This window comes from Ochotona princeps, chromosome 17, assembly GCF_030435755.1.
Source record: "Ochotona princeps isolate mOchPri1 chromosome 17, mOchPri1.hap1, whole genome shotgun sequence".
In the NCBI taxonomy this organism is placed as follows: Eukaryota; Metazoa; Chordata; class Mammalia; order Lagomorpha; family Ochotonidae; genus Ochotona; species Ochotona princeps.
Window position 1 is genome coordinate 1,056,627 of NC_080848.1, and position 23,306 is coordinate 1,079,932.

The 23,306-nt window shown below is 57.6% G+C and overlaps 1 protein-coding gene and 1 pseudogene across 2 annotated transcripts in view; one reads left to right on the forward strand and one right to left on the reverse strand.

Annotated features, from left to right (window-relative positions):
- Positions 1–23,306, reverse strand: part of RPTOR (regulatory associated protein of MTOR complex 1) — a 226,148-nt gene that overhangs the window by 118,693 nt on the left and 84,149 nt on the right. For both annotated transcript variants that reach the window (XM_058675485.1, XM_058675484.1), the window contains exon 4: positions 6,954–7,112. In XM_058675485.1, coding sequence (XP_058531468.1) covers positions 6,954–7,112 — 159 coding nt within the window. The remainder of the gene's footprint in view (positions 1–6,953; positions 7,113–23,306) is intronic.
- LOC118759724 (U11 spliceosomal RNA) lies at positions 19,753–19,937 on the forward strand (annotated as a pseudogene).

Here is a 23,306-nt window from a genome sequence, read left to right on the forward strand (position 1 = left end):
GAGGACAGCCAGCATGTGTCCAGCGTCACTTCCTATTGCATGCAGAGCCCGCCTCCCTGTCTCTGTGACGGTGTGTGCCAGGGGCTGGGCCCTCAACACTGTCCAGCCTCTGTGCTTTGACACTCAGCACCTCTCTTACTCGTCCCATTGGCTTATTCTCTGTCCTTGCCTTCTGCACTCTGAGTCCTCCACCTAGGAACACTGAGTCACCTCCACTAAGACACCTAACTTACTCAACATCGTCCAGTTCCTGGCAGCTAAGACTGTCCCAGTCCCTAGTCCTCTACTACCCCAGGTACTCAGGACCACCTTGTTTCCCCCCTGGTTAACACAGATGTGCCCACCGTGAGGACACAGTAGGCTGGCACCCAGGCCACATAGACCACATCAAGGGCTCTCCAAGCAGCCAGGACCCTGGCGGAGACGGCTGATTCCGGAGTCACAGAGAGAGTGACTCACTCCCCAGATGGCAGTGACAGTCAGAGCTGAGCCAGGCTTGAGTCAGGCTTGAGCCAGGAGCCAGGAGCTTCTTATGGGTCTCCGTCATGAACACCGAATCCCAAGGCTATGGGTCACCCTCTACTACCTTCCGAGGCCACAAGCAGGCAGCTGGATGGGAAGTGGAGCAGCTGGGATCCCCCGGAGCAGCTCAACATAACACAGTGCGGAAGGACTAACGGGGTGACACCCCAGCGACACAGGCCACAGGCTGCTATTTCAGAAAGTTCATGGAGAAATGGATTAAAACTTAAATTTACTCTGGTGCAAAATTGGTTTTCATGATACATATTTCCAGAAATTCCTACAGGACCCCTCATGTGTGAGATATTTGGGAATCATACCTTAAACTGTGAAAGCACAGGGTCCTAGCGTCGGGTGAGCAGAGGCGACACCCACAGAGAACGGGAACCGCAGTGAGCGCTCAGAGCTGGGACACCTGCGGCAAACTCCACAAACACTGGCTGTGACCGAAATTGACGCCAACTCACGCATGAGCCCACCCAGGCAGGCAGAGAAGGGGGACAGTCTCACGGGGACTGTGGGGGCACGGTGTGGCGGTCACCCGATCAGCTAACCAGGGGCAGCTAGAGTGCAGAACACCCAGTGCTTCCCCCTCAGTCTGCCCACTGTCAAGGAGCACAGAGTCCATCTGCACCCAACCACGTGGCCAGGCAGGCTCGTCCTGGCCTCCTCCCAGATCCCTGGGACACATCAGGAGGGAGCTGGGACTCCACACGCCACCCATGACAGAGTCCAAGCGGAAGTCTAACCTTCGGTGCCGCGACAGCAACTGTTCATGGTCTGCAGGGGGTCCTACTGAACTTCCCGTCACTCCTTCCACATCTTTGGTGCCTAAGTACTTGTGTACTAGAAAACTGCTCAGATGGATTCTGGAAATGTATTCACTAGATTTTAAGAGAGGTGCACGAGGTTTGAAAAGGTTTGTATGACACTTCAATAACAGGCAAAACGAAACAACACAATTTCTGGGGAGACAAAAGCAGAGGGTAAAATTATTTTTTTAAAGCACCAAATTACTAATCGCTGTTTCCAGGGGAAGGTTTGTAAGGGGAAAGGGAATGTGGATGGCGAGGCATTAAGGCAAACATGGAAATGTTGCCTTCTCCACTGGAGGAGACGGGACAGCATGTTCTAGAGGGGTCAGGCACCAACTGATGCCACTTTCAGGAAATGCGCGACCGGCCAGCCACACTCGGATGCGTGCAAACACCAGCATCACCAGGGCCAAAGCGAGACCTGGCGACCACCTTAGCCAGCAGTTACCACACAGCTTACGACGCACCCCGGGCACACCTGTTTCTAAAAAACACAATAGTGCAAAAGAGTAGGCAATACAGGAGGTGTTCAAGTAGATTCAGTTTAAAAAAGGAAGTTGTGGGGCCTGGCAGCATGGCCTAGTGGCTAAAGTCCTTGCTTTGAATGCGCCCCGGGATCCCATATGGGCGCCGGTTCTAATCCCGGCTGCTCCACTTCCCATCCAGCTCCCTGCTTGTGGCCTGGGAAAGCAGTCAAGGATGGCCCAAGGCCTTGGGACCCGTGTGGGAGACCTGGAGGAGGTTCCTGGCTCCTGGCTTTGGATTGGCACAGCACTGGCCATTGCGCTCACTTGGGAGGTGAATCATCGGATGGAAGATTTTCTCTCTACCTCTCCTCCCCTCTGTATATCTGACTTTATAATAAAAATAAATAAATCTTAAAAAAAAAAAAAGGAAGTTGTGGAAGACAAGCCCACGAGAGCAGAACCTGCACGACCTTGGTCCCAGCTCTGTGTCTTTCTTCTTTTGTGACACGGCCACTCAGTGTAGGTACGCCACCTAGCAGGGGTCACCAACCCCAGGAGGACAAGGCACTAAGGGAGGGGCCTGCAGTACAGCCACTCTTGGCTTGTTTGTATCAGTAGAGCGGGAACAGCCTCCAGGCCTCCTCTGGGGCTTCTGGCTGCGTAGGGCTCAGCCTGGCACATGACAATGACGGTCCTGGCCTGCTTGTCCACCTCGGAGCTCATCAGCCATGGCACACCGGGCACCACAGCCCGGGACGTGCATCAGCCAGGCAACAGTGACTCCAACATCTGAGAAATCAATGCAGGGGTGGACAAAGGCTTGCTATCTCTCAGCAGTGAGGAAATGATACCTATATCTAGAGCTATGTACAATTAAATCAAAATGCCAAGAAACTTAGCAAGTGGCCAGGAACACCAGGGCTCTCAGTAAAACGTACGGTGTGCTCAACACAGAGAAAAGCCCACACCAGCCAATCGAAACGCTTGCCTGCAGACACCTGGCCGTGGCACAGCGCAAGCTAACTAACGGTGTCACCTTGTCCTCTAATGGTGCCTGGCAGTTGGGTTGCAGGGGGCCGACCCGCCCCTTCTCCTCACATTAGCACTCAGCTGTCAAGCTTGCCCTGATAGCCCAGGCCAACAGAGGTCTTTTACAACCCTGGGAAGAAAGTGTTCAACCTTGAGAAGACAGAAAAACAAACAAAACCCCTGAGAAGACGAGAACTCCCGGAGCGCCTCTCCTCCGCACCGAGGCCTGTTAGCTGACTGGGTCTGGCCGCGCCCCTCTTCCACGAGCGCTGGCACTGAACAGTCTGCCGGCCGGGGAGTAGACTCCTGGGCTGCTAAGAGCCTGCCTCTGACTCATTTCTGGGACAGAACCGTCAGCCTGCAGCAAGAACCCAGGGTCCGCAGCTCACACATACATGGGCCTGATGCCAGGCATCTGTGGGCAGCTTGGGGAGGAACGTAAATGGCTTGGAGGCCAAGAGAGTGTGTCACACACGTGATCAGGACACGCGCACAGGAGTTGGGAAGGAAGCAGCCAACAGGCCTCCCAAGGGCTAAAAGCCTGGATTAGGCCCAGTGTGGTAGCCTTGTGGCTAAAGTCCTTGCATTGCACGTGCCAGGATCCCATGTGGGTGCTGGTTCGTATCCTGGTGGTCCCGTTTCCCATCCAGCTCCCTGCGTGTAGCCTGGGAAAGCAGTCAAGGACGGCCCAAAGCCTTGGGACCCTGCACCTGCATGGGAGACCCAGAAGAGCTCCTGGCTTTGGATCGGCTCAGCTCTGGCCGTTGCGGCTGCTTGGGGAGTGAATCAATGGATGGAAAATCTTCCTCTCTGTATATCTGACTTTCCAATAAAAATAGAAATAAATCTTACAAAAAAAAAAAAAGCCTGGCTTGTCACACTTGCAGGAAGGTATCTCTCTCTCTCTCTGCAAATGTGCCTTTCATATAAATAATCTTTAAATTAAAAATAAGAATTTGAAAAAAAGAAAATTTTTATTTTAAAGCTTTCGTTCATTTTAGACAAGAAATTAAAACTAGACATTACCATATCAGTAATGCCTTGGCTATATCCTACAAACTTTGATAAACCATAGTTTCATAATCATTTACTTTGAATTTCACCCCTTATGATTTCCTCTTTGATTCAAGTGTTATTTCACTTCCAAACAATTGAGGCTTCTTCAGGCATCTCACAGTTTCAAATTTCATGTTCAGAGAAAATACATCGTGAGCTCTGGCCTTGCATGAACTCAGAGGCGTCTTCAGGGCCCAAGGCCTGGGGAAGACCCCACGTGCACAGCAGAACGTGCGCCTGACACCTGTTGGGCAGTTTATTCTAGAAATGTGCATTCAGAGTGACCGACAATGTCACTGTGCCTTTTCAATTAATACTGGCTTCTTTCAGCTACAAGCAAACACGCAATGCCCAGAGTTCTCATGTGGAAAAGCTGTGGGCTGGCATGTGCACACATGTGTGCTGGGGCATGTGTACACATATGTGCTGGGGTATGTGTGCATACGTGTGTGCTGGGTTGAGTGTGTATACACATGTGTGCTGGGGTATGTGTGCACATGTGTGGGCTGGGTTGGGTGCATGTACACATGTGTTCTGGTGTGTTGGTGGGTGTGTATACATGTGTGCTGGGGCATGTACACATGTGTGCTGGGTTGGGTGTGTGTACACATGTGTTCTGGTGTGTTGCTGGGTGTGTATACTCATGTGGGCTGGGGTGTGTATGCATGTGTGTGCTGGTATGTTGCTGGGTGTGTATACACATGTGTGTGCTGGGGCGTGTACATATGTGTCTGCTGGGGTGTGTTTCTAGGTGTGTATATATGCACGTGTGTGCTCTCTGTGTGTGTGTGTGTGTGTGTAGGCACATGTGTGCTAACCTGAGAGGCAGAGGGGAAGCTGCTTCTCTCCCCAAAAGGCCTGCCGTGCTGGAGACAAGCCAGAGCTTCATGACAAAGCCTGCACACAGGTGGCAGAGGCCTGTGCACCTGAAGCAGCCCCACTGCCACCTTGGGTTTGGGTACGGAACCTGGGTACCTCAGAACACCTGCCCCGCGAGGAAGTTCTAAGGCTGCATTTAGAATATCGGTCTTAATTTCCGAACTGTTGAGACACAGAAATCCACGGTTCCAACTAGGAACACAGGTGCGCTGCCGAGCTTGGGCCGCAGTCTCTTTGTCCACAGCCTGCACACACACCTCTGGAGTTCCCGTGCTGGGCCTTGTTTTGTTCTAATATTCCACCAGCATCTATGGCCATGACCATCCGGATGACACAACTTCCCTCTCCTATTTCCGGTCTCCACCTGCACCTTTATTTCAAAGTGTCTAGCATTAGCAGCACAAAGTTCCATTTTGCTATTCTGATCCTGTCTGACTTAAACCCACGGAGAAACACGAAAGAATGAAACTAGACTGTGGGGGCACAACAGAGGACACCCAGTCAGAGTCTGAGCTGGACAGGGACACCCACTCGCCATGCGTCTTTAAATCAGTGCAGTGCTGAGTCATTCAAACACAATCAGTGTAGGGCAGCCACACAGACACACATGCACGAGCAAAGGCAGTGTCCTGAGGGAGCTGTCCTCAGGTAACCCTGAGTTCTCTGCTATGTCAGGGGCCTCACTCTCTGCTGTGTCAGGGGCCTCACTCCCTGCTGTGTCCAGAGGCCTCACTCCCTGCTGTGTCCAGAGGCCTCACTCCCTGCTGTGTCCAGAGGCCTCACTCCCTGCTGTGTCAGGGGCCTCACTCCCTGCTGTGTCCAGAGGCCTCACTCCCTGCTGTGTCCAGAGGCCTCACTCCCTGATGTGTCAGGGGCCTCACTCCCTGCTGTGTCCAGAGGCCTCACTCCCTGCTGTGTCCAGAGGCCTCACTCCCTGCTGTGTCAGAGGCCTCACTCCCTGCTGTGTCAGGGGCCTCACTCCCTGCTGTGTCAGGGGCCTCACTCCCTGCTGTGTCCAGAGGCCTCACTCCCTGCTGTGTCCAGAGGCCTCACTCCCTGATGTGTCAGGGGCCACACTCCCTGCTGTGTCCAGAGGCCTCACTCCCTGCTGTGTCCAGAGGCCTCACTCCCTGCTGTGTCCAGAGGCCTCACTCCCTGCTGTGTCCAGAGGCCACACTCCCTGCTGTGTCCAGAGGCCTCACTCCCTGCTGTGTCCAGAGGCCTCACTCCCTGCTGTGTCCAGAGGCCTCACTCCCTGCTGTGTCAGGGGCCTCACTCCCTGATGTGTCAGGGGCCTCACTCCTGGCTGTGTCCAGAGGCCTCACTCCCTGCTGTGTCCAGAGGCCTCACTCCTGGCTGTGTCAGGGGCCTCACTCCCTGCTGTGTCCAGAGGCCTCACTCCTGGCTGTGTCAGGGGCCTCACTCCCTGATGTGTCAGGGGCCACACTTCCTGGTGTGTGTTAAGGGCCTCACTCCATGGTTTGTCAGGGGCCACACCTCCTGGTTAGGGCCTCACTCCACGGTGTGTCCAGAGGCCTCACTCCCTGATATGTTAGGGGCCACACTTCCTGGTGTATGTTAAGGGCCTCATTTCCTGGTGTGTGTTAAGGGTCTTACTTCCTAGTGACCCTCAGGGCCTCCGAATACTGGCTGGCCCACTTCTCTGACCCTGAGACATTCCTTTTCAGGGGCAAATAAGAGAGGTGCTCATGCCCCTTGCAGGTGCAACTCTGTGGGTGCTCAGAGCGTGAGGAAGAGCCTCTCCAGGCCCGGACGCCCGGGCAGGGCTGGGGGCACCCTCACAGTCACCGCCCACCAGCCATCCAGCTTCTGCTCCCGGACGGAGCGAGCATAGCGCCCCCGGGAAGGTGCTCCCCAGAACCCTCCAAGCATGTGGCTTTCTAAGAAAGCCACTGGTGACAAGAAGGAAACCTACCGCAACAGGAAGACACTGGCCTTTCCTGTTCTACATAAATGTCACGTGTGCAAGCTGGCCTGTGTCTGACCCGTCTGCGCCCACTCTTCCACATGCCCAAGGACCTCTGGACACTTATCCTGGAGTTCCAGGCCTTGGCCAGGGTCCCAGCAGACCCTGCTGAACCCCATCAGAGGTGCTAAGACACGAACGCCTGCGGAAGCTGCAGGACAGACCTGCACTGACACTCCCGACTGGCTGGCAGCCCACCTTGTTGAAGACCCAGACCTCGCCGTTGACCGTGGGCCGGGGCACCCCGTGGCCGTTGTAGTGGAAGAGGACCCGTTCCTCCTTGGCGTTCCGGCGCAGGGACGTGCACAGCTTCTTCACCTCGTCCACAGTCGGGTCGAGGCTCTGCTTGTAGCGGGCCTGGGGTGAGAGGACACAGCACAGGATAACCATGGGCTCCAGGGGAGAGCACACTTGCCCCCCTGCCCACCCCATCCCTGCCCCGGGGCTCACAGCTAACAGCCCTGACCCCCAGGCCCACAGTGGACAGCAGACCAGCCCCTCTGCCCACCTCATCCCCGCCCCAGGCCCACAGCCACAGCTTAGCTGTCCTGGACTCAGGACCGGGAGGCCCACAGCTACCAGATCTGCCCTCCCGGCGCCCAGACCCAAAGCCAGAGCCAGGCTCCCAGAGGAGGGTGAGGACAGTCTCACAGGAAGCATGGAAACACACTCTCCTTTGTGAACAAATACTAACAACCACAAAGGCCAAAGGGGCCAAGCAAGGCCTTTGCCAGGTCAGAGTCAGCCCCATGGCACTTCTCGGGGAGCGCACCGAGCACGGTGGTCAAGACACCTCCTGGGGCAGGTGTCACGGCTAGCAAGGCAGCACTCTGAGACACCCACACACTTCTTCGGGTGTGACTCTGAGTCTTGGGGCTTTGATCAGCTTCCTGTGGACTTGGGCCCAGATCCAGGCCCTTGGGGCGTGAATTGGCAGAAGAAAGACGAGCCCTCTTTCTCTCTCCATCACTGTGCCTTACAAGTCGCTAAAATAAACATTTTCCAAAAAACCAAGAGCAGCAGCAGCAGCCGCCTCTTGGGACAGCCATGTCCCACAGGGAGCCCTCAGGTGCACGGCCCCGCTTGCTCCTTCGTACAGCGTCCTCTGGTGAACACAGCAGCCTCACGGGGACAGCGCTGTGCAGGGCCCCTGGCAGGGAGCAGGTGCCCGATGCCAGCCTGGCCCAGTCCTGGCACTGCAAGCACTCAGGGAATGAACCAGTGGATCAGATCTGTCTCTCAAACGAAATGAAACAGAAAAATAGACTTCCAAAAAAAGTTTATTAGCAGCACAGAATGAGTTCTTTTGAAAACCTATGGAACATGGGAAAAAGACAAGACAAAACAAAACAAACCTCTGCTCACAGGAAGGCCTGCGGCAAGCAGCGGCCCTAGCTGACTCTCCCCCTGGGCCCAGCTCAGACCCTGGGCTGACTCTCCCCCGGGCCCGGCTCAGACGCTGGGCTGACTCTCCCCCGGGCCCGGCTCAGACCCTGGGCTGAGTGCGAGCTCACTGCGTCATGAGAACCTAAAGTCCCACAGGGCACTCGGTGACCCTGCGTGAGAAGGACGACAAGCAGAGGACATCGGGCCCAAAGACAAAGGAACTGGAACAAGTCGCCCAGGCAGCAGGGCACAGCCGATTCCGGGAGGTGGACAGACGCTCTCCGTGGGGAGGCCACCTCGGCAGCTTCCCAGGCCCATCTTCCTCAGGTGAATTCCCCAGCTCAGTGAATTCTCAGTAAATACCAATGTGCTGCTGTGCAGAGTGAGGCTTGTTGCTTGCTGGAGCTCATGAGCCAGCAGCGTGGGAGAGAAGTCAGGGAGAAGGAGAAAACAAACAGGGCTCAGCCTGCCCAGGAACTGATCAAGGCAACAGGGCTGAGCACAGGCCGCAGAGCAGGGGACGGGCACAGCCCAGCATGCAGGAGCAGCATGGCAGAGTGGCCTGTGCAGGGTTCATGCAGACAGCACGTGGCGAACCCTGGCCCCACCTGCAGATAACCTGTGCAGGGCGGGCTGGGGGAGGGGACCCCAAGGCAGGGCGGGCTTGGGGGGGGACACCAGGCAGGGCAGGGCGGGCTGGGGGAGGGACACTGAGGCAGGACAGGGCGGGCTGGGGCAGGGACACCAGGCAGGGCGGGCTGGGGGGGGGACACCAGGCAGGGCAGGGCGGGCTGGGGGAGGGACACTGAGGTAGGACAGGGCGGGCTTGGGGGGGACACCAGGCAGAGCAGGGCGGGCTGGGGGGGGACACCGAGGCAGGGCAGGGCGGGCTGGGAGTGGGGGACACTGAGGCATGGCGGGCTTGGGGGGGACACCGAGGCAGGGCAGAGTGGGCGGGGGGACACTGAGGCAGGGCAGGGCTGGCTGCGGGGGGACACCGAGGCAGGACGGGCTGGGGGGGGACACCGAGGCAGGGTGGGCTGGGGGGGGGACACCGAGGCAGGGTGGGCGGGGGGGACACCGAGGCAGGGCGTGCTGGGAGGGGGGGACACCGAAGCAGGGCGGGCTGGGGGGGGGACACCGAGGCAGGGCGGGCTGGGAGGGGGGGACACCGAGGCAGGGCGGGGGGGGACACCAAGGCAGTGGACAGGTTGTGGTGCTGAGCAGCAGTCTCTCCCGTTCATTCTCTCCTCACTGCGAAGACCTGAGAGGCACACTGGCAGACAAGCTGCACAGCGGACTCCACGTGCTGTGCAGCAAAGCACTGAAGTCACGCCAGGAAATCAATACAAACACCGTGAACAGAAAAATCAATAAAAAGCATCAAAATATGGCCACACCTACAGGGGAGAGACAAAACAGCCAAGAGGAGTGGTCTCTCATGGGGTCATGTTCTAGTTTGTAAAAAGCAATGACGTGGGCCCGGCACCGTGGCCTAGCAGCTGAAGTCCTCACCTTGAACGTGACAATATCCCATATGGGTGCTGGTTCTAATCCCGGCTGCTCCACTTCCCATCCAGCTCCCTGCCTGTGGCCTGGGAAAGCAGTCGAGGACGGCCCAAAGCCTTGGGACCCTGCACCCATGTGGGAGACCTGGAGGAAGTTCCTGGCTCCTGGCTTCGCATCGGCGCAGCACCAGCCATTGTGGTCACTTGGGGAGTGAATCATTGGATAGAAGATTTTCCTCTCTATCTCTCCTCCTCTCTGTATACCTGACTTTGTAATAAAAATAAATAAATCTTTAAAAAAAAAAAGCAATGTATTCATCACTCTAACAAACTTCTAAACTGCATTCTTCTCAGTAAACAAGCCCAGCCCTGGCCCAGCGAGGCCGACCAAGAGTGCATGGAGGGAGCCGCCCGAGGGCCCTGGTTCCCAGGGGCCCAGCCCAGCATGTGGAGGAGTCTGGAGCGCCCTCCTCAGTGATGGCGCGTGGCCCCTCCAGGGAACATCCAGTGCCGGTGGCAGTCAGCACAGGTGAGTGAAATCAGAAACCTCTCCCAGGGTCTCTCCACTTGTTGCACTTCTAAGCAAAGGCCAGTATGGACCCACCAACCAGCGAACAATGCTAACGACCCAGCCCAGCAGGACTACTGGGAACCCTGCCAGGGGTACGGGGTCCCTTCTCAGTGTCCCCTCCCCTAGAGTCAGAACAACACACGTCAAGTTCCCAAGTCCATCTCCATCAAGAGGCTGTGGGACACTTGTGGAACAGGCCGGTCCCCAGGGGGCCTGAGGGCAGGGCACGGAGGTCTGCCTGGGGAGGCAGCCCTGGTACCTGCTCCCTGAAGATAGGCGTCAGACAGATGGCTGCCCCACCCGGGGCCCGTGGGGGCTCATCGAGCCCCGGGTAGTGGAAGGGCTTGTTCCACACTCAGGCTCTGCCAACACAATGCAGCATGCTTAGGCCCTCTGTAACTGCAAACCAACTCAGCTATTCGCAACTGAGACAAATCCAGATGATAACTAAACGCCAACATGACATTATACATAAGAAAAATCAGTGCCTCAAGGCACTAAATACGCAGTCTGTCCCTGACACCATTGCAGGGATCCAGCTAAACCACCCCTCCAGGCACAACTTCTGGTCTGTCACGTGCTGCGACCTGCAGGGATCCACCTCAGCTGCCGTGATGGCCAACCGCAGCAGCAGACACCGCGCGCCGCTCTGTGAGGTCTTTACGTCAGTTAGAGGAAATACCTATGCATTTTTTTTAAAGATTCATTCATTTTATTACAAAGTCAGATATACACAGAGGAGGAGAGACAGAGAGGAAGATCTTCCTTCCGATGATTCACTCCCCAAGTGAGCCACAATGGCCGGTGCTGTGCCGATCCGAAGCCAGGAACCAGGAACCTCTTCCAGGTCTCCCACGCGGGTGCAGGGTCTCAAAGCATTGGGCCATCCTTGACTGCTTTCCCAGGCCACAAGCAGGGAGCTGGATGGGAAGTGGAGCTGCCGGGATTAGAACCGGCGCCCATATGGGATCCCGGGGCGTTCAAGGCGAGGACTTTAGCCACTAGGCCACGGTGCCGGGCCCTACCTATGCATTTTTAATGCCAGTGCTTTCTGTCTGCGTCACGGCTGAGCAGGCAGGAAGGACGGGAGGCATTCAGAGAGCACCTGCCAGGCTCAGGGCTGAGGGGAGCAGCTGGCCAGTGCCAGAGGCATAGACGGCCAAGACGCAGAGGTAGGACTCCACAGAGCGTCAGGGCGCCGGAAGGGCTCTGGGTCAGCTGTTGCGTCTTCTGCGAGCACATGGCTTACTCCTAAGAGCAGTAGCAGGGAAACCACCTGGAGGGAGCCCAGGCGCCCTGGGGTGCTTCCTGCCCAGTGCTACAACCTCCCAGCCCCAGACTGGCCTGCCTCCCGGGGTGTAGCAGACAGCACCTGGCAGACTTGGTCCGCAGCCAGAGCGCTGGCACGGTACGATAGAGACGGTGCCGCTGAGAACTTTGCTAAATTGAAGTCGGATCTGTTGGGTGGCAGGGGCCTCTGCCTTGGGCTGTGGGGAACACCCCTGGATTTCCACCACGGAGCTGGCCAGAACAGGGCATGCAGGGAAGACTCAGGGAGGCCACGCCATGCTGTGCGGCACACGGCGGACAGCAACAAGAGCCCGGCAGAGCTTGCGAAGTCCACCTCTCCAGTGTCAGGCCTACGCACCAGGGCTTCCCTCAGACAACAGGAAGAGCAAGTAACCTTTGCATATGAATGCAAGGACTTCCTGTTAGTGATGACATCAGGAAGCCCCACAGTGAGCAAGGCCAACTCACGCCCATTCTCAACTGGCTTGATGACCAAGACGGCAGCCACCCCTGTGCACACAGCCCTGCAGTGTGCCCCCACAGGGGTACGGTGGGTCCTGGGGGGCAGACGGGATAGGTCAGAAATGGAGGGTGCCTGCTTCTCGCCAAGCGCGGGCAGACCACCTGCGCCCCTGCGGCCACTACCAGAAAGACATGTGCAGAGCTAGGCCTGGGCCCCCAGACACCTTCCAGCTTCTGCACGGCCCCGCTACACTTTCTCCTTACGACACATAAATCCCCACACGGACATGAAGCAGGAGGCGCTGCACCGGCAGGGTGTCCAGCAAACGAGAAGCGGCAACCTGCATTGCCACTCCCATCGGATCGCTGGCATCTGGACACGTCGGTGCCCCCTACTTCCTTGTCTGCCTCGCAACAGGCTCCCAGGCCAGGCTTCGGCAGTCACAGCTCTCCCTGGGGACGGTTCTCCACAGCGAGCCACAGGGTCCAGGCGACTCAGAACGTAGAGGGGACCAGGGTCAACTCCGCCTCACTTTTTCGCCTCCTGACGGGGTCAGGGCACACTAGCTGAGTGACGTGAAGGATGTCACACACATGAATCACATGCCTCCCAGGGCTTTGTGGGAATTAATTGATACCCTCAAAGGTTCTGAAATGGGAAATACTAAATTAAATGTCACCATGCCACGATAAGCTTTGATTCAAAATCAGAATGCTAAGGATAATGGCTCCAGGCTGCAGGCGGCACAGGGCATCCCAGCACGGGAGACACGGCTGCGGGCGGCACAGGGCATCCCAGCACGGGAGACACGGCTGCGGGCGGCACAGGGCATCCCAGCACGGGGGACACGGGCTGCGGGCGGCACAGGGCATCCCAGCACGGGAGACACGGCTGCGGGCGGCACAGGGCATCCCAGCACGGGGGACACACTGCTGTTTTTGCCGGGATGCGAAGTGGCCACGTTACTCTCTGCCACTGCCCATTGTGCTGGCCATGCTCCTCAAAAGCTGTACAAAGAGCCAAGCGTGCTAGCCTAGCAGCTAAAGTCCTCGCCTTGAATGCACCTGGGTCCCATATGGACGCCAGTTCTAATCCTGGCTGCTCCAGTTTCCAACCAGCTCCGTGCTTGTGGCCTGGGAAAGCAGTCGAGGACGGCCCAAAGCCTTGGGACCCTGCACCCATGTGGGAGACCTGGAGGAAGTTCCTGGCTCCTGGCTTCGCATCAGCACAGCACTGGCCATTGTGGTCACTTGGGGAGTGAATCATCGGATGGAAGATCTTCCTGTCTCTCCTCCTCTCTGTATATCTGATTTTATAATAAAAATAAATCAATCTTACAAAAAAAGGTGCAGTGCATGCCAGACTCGATAGGACCCATGTCCGCACCCTGCCAGCAGAGGGGTGCCCCGTGATCCTGAGCTGCCCAGGGGAGTGAGGTCTCCGGTCCCTAGAAGCTGCCCACTGTCTCCTGGCTGAGCGGCCCCACAGGTGTAGCTGTACTGGTTCCTCTCCCAGTGTAGTGTAGGCTTTGGAGTGCCTGCTCATGCAGCAGGTTCTTCAGAGCGAGGCCCAGGTGAACAGGGCGCTGCCCTGTGCGGTCTGAGGCCTATCTCCAACCTGCTGCTGCAATTCAAACCACCTCGCACGCCCATGGGAGCCCGGGAGACACGGGCAGAGGTGCTCAGCGCCCTGCTTGGCAGGGACACAGCTAGGCAAGGGCATGGTGCCGCGCCCCACTCAACTAGACTCCACCCCCAACGTCTGCCGTCACCCCAAACCAAAATGCCCGGTAGATGGTCTCAGAACTGTCCAGGAGCAACAAACACCACGTCCGCATTTGGCTAGTTCCGTCCAGGTCTGGAAGAGCTCATACTGTTCGCTCCTTACCAAGGTCGAAGGAGCTGGGACCCGAACCGGCGCCTAGATTGGATGCCGTTACCTGCTGGCAGAGGATTAGCTAAATAAACTTCCAGCACTCAGTACATCCCTCTCTCGAAAGCCTCCTCACTGCCAAACTCTCCCAAACGGCCCGTGGCTGTGGCAATCTGCAGCCAAATCTACACAAGCCCTAAGTGTGCAGTGCAGCCACCGACGGCTACCAAGGCTTCAGCCCAGGGACCAGTCCCCTCCACTGCCCTCAGTCCTGACCCCTGAGTGCAGTGCTCCACCTGGACTCCCCTGAGTGCAATGCTCCACCTGGACTCCCCCGACCCCTATGTGCAGTGCTCCACCTGGACTCCCCCGACCCCTGAGTGCAGTGCTCCATCTGGACTCCCCCGACCCCTGAGTGCAGTGCTCCACCTGGACTCCCCCGACCCCTGAGTGCAGTGCTCCACCTGGACTCCCCTGACCCGAGTGCAGTGCTCCACCTGGATTCACTCCTGACCCGAGTGCAGTGCTCCACCTGGACTCCCCCGACCCCTGAGTGCAGTGCTCCACCTGGACTCCCCTGACCCCTGAGTGCAGTGCTCCACCTGGATTCACTCCTGACCCGAGTGCAGTGCTCCACCTGGACTCCCCCGACCCCTGAGTGCAGTGCTCCACCTGGACTCCCCTGACCCCTGAGTGCAGTGCTCCACCTGGATTCACTCCTGACCCCTGAGTGCAGTGCTCCACCTGGACTCCCCCGACCCCTGAGTGCAGTGCTCCACCTGGACTCCCCCGACCCCTGAGTGCAGTGCTCCACCTGAACTCCCCTGACCCCTGAGTGCAGTGCTCCACCTGGATTCACTCCTGACCCCTGAGTGCAGTGCTCCACCTGGACTCCCCCGACCCCTGAGTGCAGTGCTCCACCTGGACTCCCCCGACCCCTGAGTGCAGTGCTCCACCTGGACTCCCCCGACCCCTGAGTGCAGTGCTCCACCTGAACTCCCCTGACCCCTGAGTGCAGTGCTCCACCTGGATTCACTCCTGACCCCTGAGTGCAGTGCTCCACCTGGACTCCCCCGACCCCTGAGTGCAGTGCTCCACCTGGACTCCCCCGACCCCTGAGTGCAGTGTTCCACCTGGACTCCCCCGACCCCTGAGTGCAGTGCTCCACACAGCCCTCACTCATGACCTCATCACTGCACATATAGACAGGTAGAGATCTTGGCTTTCCTGGAAGAGCTATACCTCAAGCCACCCAAAGAACCGAGGAGAGACATTCCTGTGATGGATATCGTCCAACCAGCACACACAGGGCACCCACAGGCAGAGCCAGGCCACCATCCTCACCCAGGAACAGCCGCCAGTCGTCTCCGCCACAGACGGGGAACTGAGAGGACAGGAAGGCCAGCAGGACACACTGAGCAGAGGCGCGGCAGGCTGGGGTGTAACGCTGCTTTCCCAGTGACCTCAGCGTGAACAGAGCAGAGCCGCCACTCCTAACTCAGCTCTGTGCAAAGGCACATGTGCCCATGCGTGTGTCCCTGCATGTGCTCACAAGCCGTGTCCAACTGCACAGACGCACAGGAACGCTCACATGAGGTCACATGGTGTTTGGAACATCACGGAAACGCACATGCACGGCTCTGACCCTCCCAACAGCACACACTGGCCTTCCGTGAAGCTGGGGCACCCAAAGGGACAGCAGGGGGAAGGGAGTGGCCACGACACAGCCAGGAGGGTAGGGCTGGAAGTTTCCATAAAAAGGTGTTTAAAAGTCAACAAAAATAAGCCACCAAAGCAAAGCAGCATGCAGCATTTTGAAATGTTTCCATGATTAAAAGAAACCCTTATAGAATGCTCTCACATATAAAAGAAATAGTGAAGCTGTCCAGTCGTTACTCTGACTCCACAGTGCCGCCTCAGGTGTTTCCTAAGGGGCACACTACAGGGAAAACCCCCGTGTGCAGGCAACTGTGCCACGCCACAGTCCTGCTCTCTCCGGCCATCTCCCTGCAACCGCTATGGGCAGCGAACTCCTCTTAAGTGGTCAGTCCTGGCCACACCAGCACCTCTGCCAGTGTGAGTGGGCAGGGCAGCCTCTAACAGCTTGGAGAAGACCAGGTGTCCCACCTTCCACTGCAGGCAGGCAGGCAGGCAGCCCCACGTGGGCGCTCATGGTCTGTGAGTAAATGAATCACCATGCAGACACCGCCCTGCGATGCCCCCAAGCCCCAATTCCAAAGGGGAGCATGTTCCTCGGCTAACTGGCTGTGGGGGCTGAGGGCACTGCTGGCCTCGGGGGCTGACCCCACTGCCTCCAGAACGCTGCAGACAGTCTCCCACGCAAGAAACCCTTAGACAGATGTTCACATGCGTCTGAAGCCCTTTTCTACTCCAGAATCCGAAAGACTGCTGCCTGACGCTATGGCAGAACACAGCGGCTCGGCTGCTGCGGGCCGTAGAGAAAGGCCCCGCCCCCGGGGCAACCACTGCCCACCAGGGCTCGCTAGGGGGAGCAGGCAGCAGCTCTGAGCCACCAAGAACCACAGAACGTGACGCCTGCCACAGTCACCCTTCCCTGTGACAGTTGCGGCAAAGCTGACCAGAACGGGCAGCGGGCGGCTCCCTGGCCTTACTGCAGCACAGAGCCGGGGACAGGCCGGCGTCCCGGGCTCCACCAATGGGCCTCTGGACCCGTCGGCTCTGCTGCTGCTCCTTGCCCTGAGGAGCATGTGGCTGGGGGAGGTACAGCAGCTGCTCCGTCTTCCCGAGAGAAAGAGCAGCAAAACAGAGCCAGCAATCCTACACCCGCCTAGCCCCGGATTCCATGACAGAGCATTTACCTGATGCCCTAATGCAGCGGGCACCTGGAGGGCAAGGCACCCCAACCCACTTCCTCCTCCTCCGGCCTCACCCAGCGTCTTGCCCTGCTTGGCCTCTGGGCCTGCCCCTCTGCGTGAACGCCTCTGAGCACAGGCCAGAGGCCCCGCACAGCACCCAGCACCCGCTCTGCACCCAGTGGTGGTCCCAGGGGATCCTTGCCAGCTGCCAAATATGACTGGCACTGGCTCTGTGTCAGGGACATCCTAAAACATCTATGATCTGCCATAAACCTAAAACTTTCTGACATGCAGCATTTAAAATTCAGAGTTGCAGCAAAGAATGAGGACATGGCTGACTCCTGGCTCGGGGTGCGTGGCCGGAGGTGGACATGCTCACCAGGTATAGATGTGTGGGGATAGTGGGAGACGGGGTGGTGGCCAGGACCAAATCTGAAGGTTCCAGAAAAGCCATGCCCTTGGAGGGAGGCAAAGGCCTGCCCTCCCCTGCTCCACCAGGGATGTGGGGTGAACGGAAACTGCAGGCACATCCCATTAGAGTTCTCACAGCTCACCGAACCCTTTCACTTGCTTTCACATCTTCAATTTTAACACAGAGAAGCTACTCTTCCTGTACAGTGAAGGGAAGACCGAGGACAGGTGGCAGCCAAAAATACCCGGCACAGACTGCAGGGACACTAGCCCTTTCCTTCCTTCCTGGGCACAGCGCCTGTCTCCTACGGTACAGTGACAGGCACTGCTGAGCACACGCAGGCTGCAGGTGCAGGCCACTGCGTGCAGTGAGACCCTGTCCTAGGCACCATGGGGACACACGCTAGGAGGGAAACCCAGTGGGCAAAGATCCAGAGGTCTGGGGGAGCCCTCGGAGAGGAACAGGGGCCAAACAGGAACCGGCCATGGAGGCTGAAAACTGGATGGCTGCAAACCGGGTCAGAGAGGCCAGCTGGAGGCCACTGCAGGGACCTGGGCCTGCAGGGATGCGGCCAGCCCGTGGAGGCCAGCAGAAGGCCCGGGCAGCAGGAGGCCCCGCGCGTGCTGCTCTGCCCTTATGGGACACCGCAGACAAACGGATTCCACTCGGTGGTTACCGACGGAAGGCAAGAGCTCTGAGTAGGACTGATAGATGCAATAAGCTGTGTGACTCCAACCCTCAGACTTGGCTTTTAAGGCTTCCATTAAAACAAATCTCATTCAAGACTTAAAACGAATTACATTTAAGAACCCAAAGAGCTCCGGAATCCCAGGCCTAGGCTGGGGACTCAACTACTTACTCTCTCTTAAATCTAATTTTGAAAAAGCCAAGCAAGCACCGATTTCCATTTGGCAGAGTGCTTCAGCCCCATGACCGAACAAGAGGCAAACTTCCTCCCTCTCTAACCTTCCCAGGAGCACACGGGCCACAGACGGCTCCTCGTAGGGGTCAGAACTCAGCAAGAGTTGGTTCAGGAGAGAGCAGCAGTAGGGCCACACCCTCGCCTATGGTGTCACAGGGGCTACCTCCCACAAGGGCGTGACTTCCTAAGCCCACGAGAAGTCTCAGCTGACGGGCTGTGATTGGAAATAATGACTGCATGCAGCGCAGCTGAAAAGACTGATTGAGCTAATCATGTCACATATCAATACAACACAGAGACCCAGGAGACACTGCGTAACCATGACGACACAGGGGGAGAGGAGACACTGTGTAACCATGACGACACAGGGGGAGAGGAGACCCTCCGTAACCATGACTACATGGGGGGGGGGAGAAACTGTGTAACCATGACGACACAGGGGAAGAGGAGACCCTCGTAACCATGACGACACAGGGGGAGAGGAGAACCTCATAACCATGACTACACGGGGGAGAGGAGACCCTCGTAACCATGACGACACAGGGGGAGAGGAGACCCTCCGTAACCATGACGACACAGGGGGAGAGGAGAACCTCCGTAACCATGACGACATAGGGGGAGAGGAGATACTGCGTGACCATGACAACACAGGGGGAGAGGAGACCCTCGTAACCATGACTACACAGGGGGAGAGGAGATACTGCGTAACCATGACTATAAGGGGGAGAGGAGACACTGTGTAACCATGACTATACGGGGGAGAGGAGACACTGTGTAACCATGACTACACAGGGGGAGAGGAGACACTGCATAACCATGACGACACAGGGGGAGAGGAGACCCTCGTAACCATGACGACACAGGGGGAGAGGAGATACTGCGTGACCATGATGACACAGGGGGAGAGGAGACACTGCGTGACCATGATGACACAGGGGGAGAGGAGACCCTCGTAACCATGACGACACAGGGGGAGAGGAGATACTGCGTGACCATGATGACACAGGGGGAGAGGAGACCCTCGTAACCATGACGACACAGGGGGAGAGGAGACCCTTGTAACCTTAACTTTATATGTGTTTTCTCTCCCAACGTCTAAGATTTCCTTTCCCAATCCTCCAGTCTCAGGGACACAGCATGCCTTATTATGCAGAATGTCTCTCATTGTTATTTGAAACGCAGAGAAACAGAGATGATGATGCTCCGAGCACCGGTTTAATCCTCGAACGTCGGCTACAGAGGGGCGACTGGACGTGGATGCCTGAGGCCTCAGCTGCAGAGGCTGGGCGATACGTGGAAGCTCAGGTGGAGGATGCAGAGGCTGGGCGATATGTGGAAGCTCAGGTGGAGGATGCAGATGCCAGCAGAGCCCATGACCTGTGCCATCCCTGTCCTCTCCCGGGACCTGCACTGCTGGCAGGCTCGGAGAGTCGGGAGCTGGAGCCGGCCTCACACTGAGGCTCTCTGATGAGACACGGTGTGGTAGCCAGCAGGCCTCCTGGCCAGTCCGATTCCTGTCTCAAGCACTCTTCACACTAAGTGGGCCTGGACAGGTCAGTTGGAGCGAAGAGACACAGGGTCCAGACTGCGCTCACTGCCCATCTGCTTAGAGAAAGTCCCTCCACCTGCTCAGCGCCGTGCCCTGCCTTGGAGCGGCTCTGCAGTCTCACCTTTTGAAAGGATTTTTAATGGATTCATTCGTTTTATTTGAAAGGCAGAGCTAAGAGGGAGAGGCAGATAAGGGCTTCTGCAGTGAGTGGCACACGAGGAGTGACTGTTTGCTCTTCGCGTGGACTCGACATAAAGAGATTTCAAAAGCATAATTTTTTTATTTCTGGGCAGCTGATGATCGTTGCAAAAAATGAAAAAGAGGGGCAGGCAAAGACAAAGTGAGTTTGCACCTGCTGTTCTCTCCGGACGGCCCCGACAGCTAGGTCTGGGCTTAGTCAGAACCAGGAGCTCCATTCGCGTCTCTCAAGTGGGTGGCGGGGATGCAAACACTTGGACAACCGCTTTCCCTGGGAGGAACTGTGGAAGTGGAACACCTGGGCTTGAACTGGGGTATGATGTGCCCCACCCGCCCCAACACACACACTGCTACGCCTGCTGCACCAGGACAGCAGCCCCAGAGGGCCCACTGCAAGTGACCACTAGGAGACCCATGGGCAGAGGCAGCTGGGCGTACCGAGGAGCTACGGACGCAAAAGTGACCCCATGAGCAAACAGGAAGGCAACAGGCAAAGAGCACCGACAGGCACTTCACAGCAACAGGCCAAGAGCCAGCTCTGAAGTGCACAGAAGCCGTGCCCTTCGCTCGGACGCAGCAGCGCACTGGGCAGGCAGGCCGTCACACCACGGCACCACCTGCACCCGGACCTCGTGCCTTTACCCGACTCCAGCTCTGCCTCCAAGAGAGCTTCCTGTCAACGCTCATCCTGGAGGTGGCAGGTGCTTCAGCCATTTCAGCTCTTTCTTACATTAGGCTTTTAGAAATTAGAAGAGGTTGTGTGTGTGTGTGTGTGTGTGTGTGTGTGTGTATGTGTGTGTGGTTTGGGGCTTTGTGTGTGTGTTGTATAGGGGTGCGTGTGTCTGTGTGGTGTATGGGGTGTGTCTGTGTGTGGTGTATGGGGGGTGTCTGTGTGTGGTGTATGGGGTGTGTGTCTGTGTGGTGTATGGGGGTGTGTCTGTGTGTGGTGTATGGGGTGTGTCTGTGTGTGGTGTATGGGGTGTGTGTCTGTGTGTGGTGTATGGGGGGTGTGTCTGTGTGTGGTGTATGGGGTGTGCCTGTGTGTGGTGTATGGGGGTGTGTGTCTGTGTGTGGTGTATGGGGTGTGTGTCTGTGTGTGGTGTATGGGGTGTGTCTGTGTGTGGTGTATGGGGGGGTGTGTCTGTGTGTGGTGTATGGGGTGTGTGTCTGTGTGTGGTGTATGGGGGGTGTGTCTGTGTGTGGTGTATGGGGTGTGTGTCTGTGTGGTGTATGGGGTGTGTGTCTGTGTGTGGTGTATGGGGTGTGTGTCTGTGTGTGGTGTATGGGGTGTGTGTCTGTGTGGTGTATGGGGTGTGTGTCTGTGTGTGGTGTATGGGGTGTGTCTGTGTGTGGTGTATGGGGGGTGTGTCTGTGTGTGGTGTATGGGGTGTGTCTGTGTGTGGTGTATGGGGGGTGTGTCTGTGTGGTGTATGGGGGGTGTGTCTGTGTGGTGTATGGGGTGTGTGTCTGTGTGTGGTGTATGGGGGGTGTCTGTGTGTGGTGTATGGGGTGTGTCTGTGTGTGGTGTATGGGGGGTGTGTCTGTGTGTGGTGTATGGGGTGTGTCTGTGTGTGGTGTATGGGGTGTGTCTGTGTGTGGTGTATGGGGGGTGTGTCTGTGTGTGGTGTATGGGGTGTGTCTGTGTGTGGTGTATGGGGGTGCGTGTGTCCCCCACAGAGCAGGCTGTGCTCCTCTGCACTCTGCTCTCCCCAGGACAGTGTGTTCTGGAAGCCTCCTGGCTCAGGCACTAGGCTCTGCTCCTGCGTGTAGAGCAGTCTGGTACGTTTCCAAGATGCGTGCGGTATTTCTAGGTCGAACACCACACACAGTGGTTACGATGCAGCTCCAGCTACCTGCTATGGCAGCTGCTCAGAGACAGCAGCTGTTGGTTCAAGTAGCAGCTGTCGGCCATCCTCAAGGACAACCTGCATTGAGCCCCAGGCCTCCGGCTGTGGCATGGCCTAGTCCCAGCCAGTGCAACTGGGACAGCTAGTAGATGGAAGCCTCACCCCTGCCTCTGTGCCTCTCCCCTGCACCCGCCTTTCAAATAAGGTGAAAGCGATTAGTTTTCAAATGCACACTACTGTCATGTCTCCAGGCACGAGGGCCATGTCCAGCTCACACACGGCCAGCAGAACTCCTGCGGTCTGCACAGGTACAGTGTACCAGTCCGGAGGAGGGCTAGGCTCACGTGGTGCGGGCCTCATGCTGGTGTCGTAACTGATCTGCGGGCTGCAGGGCCCTTCCGAGTTCTCTGGGCCCAGCAGCGGGCCCACAGAGAGGGAGTACCGCAGGGCCCTGTGGCATCCCCAGCACAGCCCTAAGACGGCATGCTGCACACAAGTGGGAGAAATTTGGTTTCCCCGAGAGAAAGGAACAAATGAAGGAACAGACAGGGAACCAACAGCAGTTATTCTTCAAGAATCTAAACTTTCCACCAGAGTGCTTTAAGCCTCATCCCACCTGCACGGGTCCTAACTTCAGGGGAGAACAACCTGTAGGGTATGAGACGGAGCGGCCAGATGTCCGCCCTGGGCAGTCGGACGGCGGTGGGGTGCAGGGAGGGAGCGGCCGGGTGTCCGCCCTGGGCAGTCGGACGGCGGTGGGGTGCGGGGAGGGAGCGGCCGGGTGTCCGCCCTGGGCAGTAGGACGGCGGTGGGGTGCGGGGAGGGAGCGGCCGGGTGTCCGCCCTGGGCAGTAGGACGGCGGTGGGGTGCGGGGAGGGAGCGGCCGGGTGTCCGCCCTGGGCAGTAGGACGGCGGTGGGGTGCGGGGAGGGAGCGGCCGGGTGTCCGCCCTGGGCAGTCGGACGGCGGTGGGGTGCGGGGAGACCAGGTGTTCACTGTCCTCTGAGCACAAGTGCCCAGCCGCTCCCTCTGCAGGCTCAGAGAGAAAACTCCCCGACTCCCTCCTGGTGCCAGCCAGTGCTCGCTGTTGTCCCAGCATCCTTCTCTGTCCCACTGCAAGGCCCTGGGATGACCCGTAGCCCCCCATGACCCAGCAGAAGCGCTTCCTCTGCAGCCATACCCGGACCACGCCGTTTGCCCTGTGAGAGGCATTCTTACACTCCGGGGACCTGATGCCAACCCATCTTTCTGTCTACTGCAACCTTTTAAGTAACTCGGGCACTCTGTGTCTCCGCAGACACTCATTTGCATACACTTGACACTATTCAGGCAAATTCACTATTCCTCACAGTTCACTGACCAGCAGACACGATCACCTGTTACCCAGTACACACACACGGACCTCACGCTCACACAGGTGTCACGAGTGTCTGTGCACAGTCTCCAGGACCAGAGCACTGAGACGCATGCTGCTGGCCCTGCAGTGCAAACAGTGCTCTGACGTTCAGAGAGGACCGTCACCAGCCTGGGGACAACACTGCTGTGGAGAAAACAGGAAGTGCGGGCCCCTGGGGGCAGCACCGAGAGCCGCCAGCGAAGATACGCAGCGTGGTGCCACCAGCAGTTACTCTTGGGCGTTGGCTTCAGGCTCAGGCAGCTGCTAGGAGCTGTGGATCTGTATCAAAGACTGAGCTACT